The sequence below is a fragment of the Protobothrops mucrosquamatus genome, unplaced genomic scaffold, assembly GCF_001527695.2.
Source record: "Protobothrops mucrosquamatus isolate PMUCROS unplaced genomic scaffold, P.Mucros_1.0 scaffold182, whole genome shotgun sequence".
Lineage (NCBI taxonomy): Eukaryota > Metazoa > Chordata > Lepidosauria > Squamata > Viperidae > Protobothrops > Protobothrops mucrosquamatus.
This window is the reverse complement of record NW_015386541.1, coordinates 201,398-204,187: the sequence shown is the minus strand read 5'-3', so window position 1 is coordinate 204,187 and position 2,790 is coordinate 201,398. Positions and strand designations below refer to the sequence as shown.

Sequence of the window (2,790 nt, the reverse complement as noted above, 5' to 3'; positions counted from 1 at the left end):
CCTATCATATTGCCTATATAGTTCAGCTCACAAACATGGGAACAACTATGTAACATTTGTAAATGGATATCAAGAAGGCATTGCCACTGCCCTTTGTCTTCAGACCATGGGTATACAAAACTTCCCTCTCATTATAATGGCTGACAAATCTTATGAAGTGCATCAGAGTTTACGCTGCAATGGGCCTGAGAATGCACGCTCCATGAGTGCAGCCCCAGGGTCTTCCTCAGCTACTGCTTTTCTGTAAGACCCTTCAAATTATTAACATCAACAGTTTTTAGAAGGATTAAGACCAGACAATATAGAACAGGATTTAGCTTACTGGAGAATTCTGGGATTGAAGTCCACACATCTTAAAAGTGGTCAAGGTTGAGAAACGCTGGCATAGAAGGTTAATATTAACTTAAGAGACCAGATTTAAGAAAAATATAGCTTTCGCTCGCCATGTCATGCGCAGCCCTTATACATTCCCCAAGACTCATAGCAGACCCCCATTATAAATTACACTTGTATACTCTTAAGTTTAGTATTCGAACAATTTTGAAGTCGTTTAAGAAGAAATCTGGGTAGCATTTCCTCCAACCTGACTGCCCTTGGACGTCGTCTTTCACAATCTTAAGGCAGCAATATTTTTTTCTAGTTTTATAAACGCGACTTAAGATCTCGCAAACAGGCAATCGGATATGAAATACTCACCAATGAAGTATGGGAGGGAGGGTGAGAGGGTGGGTACCACCAGACTGTTTTGTAGATGTTTATGTAGTGGACAAAGAGAGCAATAAGATGACAGAAGAAGAGTTGGAGTTCAAACAAGATGCTCCTCTCAATGGGCAGTTCTGGGATCTTGCAATGCTGGAGAGGAACCACTGTTTGGGTTGCCAAAGGAGGGCTGGAAAGACCTGTCCCTGAACCGCTCCTGCGAGAGGAAAACAGAGCACGTCAACTCAAAAAAGAGATTTGTAGACATTCACGTACCTCACTCTGAAGCGGATAATTCCCCATGACCCAACTGACCAGTGAACCCATGATCAGTTTAAGCTAAGTCTATTTGAACAGTACTGGGGTCAGAACACACAAGTTCTGCCCTCTTGAGGGGGTGGTGGTGAGGTAACAAACAATCTTTCGACCTTGAGGATACAAATAAACTGCATAATAAATGCTGGCCAATAATGATATCAAATGCCATTCTAACGTGGGTTAAGTTTTCTGCTTACAGTGAGAGTACACAGTTAATAAAAGTGGAGGTTGCCCAAGTCAGGCTTTGTGGTTGTTGCTTCCTAGTTACCTTGTAGAAATATGTCCTGTTTTCGAAATATTTCTGAGCAAGTGATTAGAGGGGCTTATGTGCATTCTGGAACTTTGTTAATTCTCTGCTCTTAGTTCAGGTACCTGTTTTACTTATTCAACTTCCAGAAATGTAAATTGGCCTTACAGGGAGTCTTCGACTTATAACCACAATTCAGCCCCAAATATCTGGTGTTAAGTGAGACATGTGTTAAGTAAGTTTTGCCCCATTTTGCGACCTTTTTTGCCATTGTTGTTAAGTGAATCACAGCAGTGAAGTGAATCACATGGTTGTTAAGTGAACCAGGCTTCCTCTGTAGCTCGGCTGTACCTGGTACGTGAACGCACACTAGTGACTGAAGAAGTTGTGGAGTGGCTGGCACCACCAGGAGCTCCAGCTTCACAGAGAGGGTTGCGGCAGTAGGATGTCCGGTTAGGTCCCCTTCTTCCCCCTGCCATAACCCCTGGCAACCAGAGGGGCAGCCCCACTCCTCAAACGATTTCTTTGATTCTATGAACTGGAAATGAAAATTTTGTTAGGCCTGCATTGTTATAGCGATTCCTAAAATATCCGGAAAGCTCTGTATAGGTTTACCATTTCAAAAAAGTATTTTGTATCAGGAGTTGGTGCACAAATATCAAATCTACACATTACATAAACGTCTTAGTAAACTGTACAAGAATGATGGAGCATCATACATTTCTTTCTAAACTGCAGATACATCAGGCTCAAAGTTAAAACTAGCGATTTCCTGAAGTTTGCTTCAGTCTTTTATTCATTATATTATAAAAGCATGTTTCACATATCTGTTTGCCATTTCTGTAATCCTCTTCCTTAAACTGGCACTCCTGCTTCAATGGCTGGCTAGGAAACATGGGAACTATTGTCTAGTAAGGGTACCAAATTGTGGGACGCTGCAATGAGTTCTACTTATAACAATCCTTGAGTTGCTTCACACAGGTACATACACACCTTAATCTGTGACTAAATCTGTGCACCTTTTTTGAGGAATCCCATTTCAATTTTAGAATATTTTATCACTTCAGGAATATTTTTACAGGGATCTAGATAGAAACAGCAGTGCTACATTTAAAAGTTCAAAACTGGTTTCTAAAAATTTCATTTCTGGGGGCCACTTGCTCTCAAATAGCCTGTTTTTATATATAATATGTATTTATATTTTATATATAAAATCTGAATGGGGGAAGAAATCTTATGCTACTCTCTTGGGGAAAAAATAGACCAAAAATATTAATATTCATTCCAAAATACTCTCATATCCAGTTTGCCAAGTCAGGAACACCCCCCTCCCCCAGCAGTGTAAAAGAATCCACACAATTCTGCAGCATTTGGAAATGATAAATATTAAATGTTTAATTTAAATATCAACGCAAAATTAAAGCCGGGAAAATTCATAAGGTTATTGATGATCCAAAAGATGGAATGTTAAAATAAATAAGACATATAAAATTATTGATAAATGTTTAAGAAAGCTATTAAGTAGC

General features: G+C 39.5%; 1 protein-coding gene across 1 annotated transcript in view; it reads right to left on the bottom strand.

Moving 5' to 3' along the window:
• TMEM39B (transmembrane protein 39B) overlaps positions 1-1,769 on the bottom strand; it is a 10,880-nt gene extending 9,111 nt beyond the window's left edge. The window contains exons 1-2 of the mRNA XM_015813702.1: positions 1,616-1,769; positions 697-916 (exon numbers count right to left, since the gene is read on the bottom strand). Of these exons, the coding sequence (XP_015669188.1) occupies positions 697-916; positions 1,616-1,743 (348 nt within the window). The 5' untranslated portion in view covers positions 1,744-1,769. The remainder of the gene's footprint in view (positions 1-696; positions 917-1,615) is intronic.
• Positions 1,770-2,790: the final 1,021 nt, after the last annotated feature.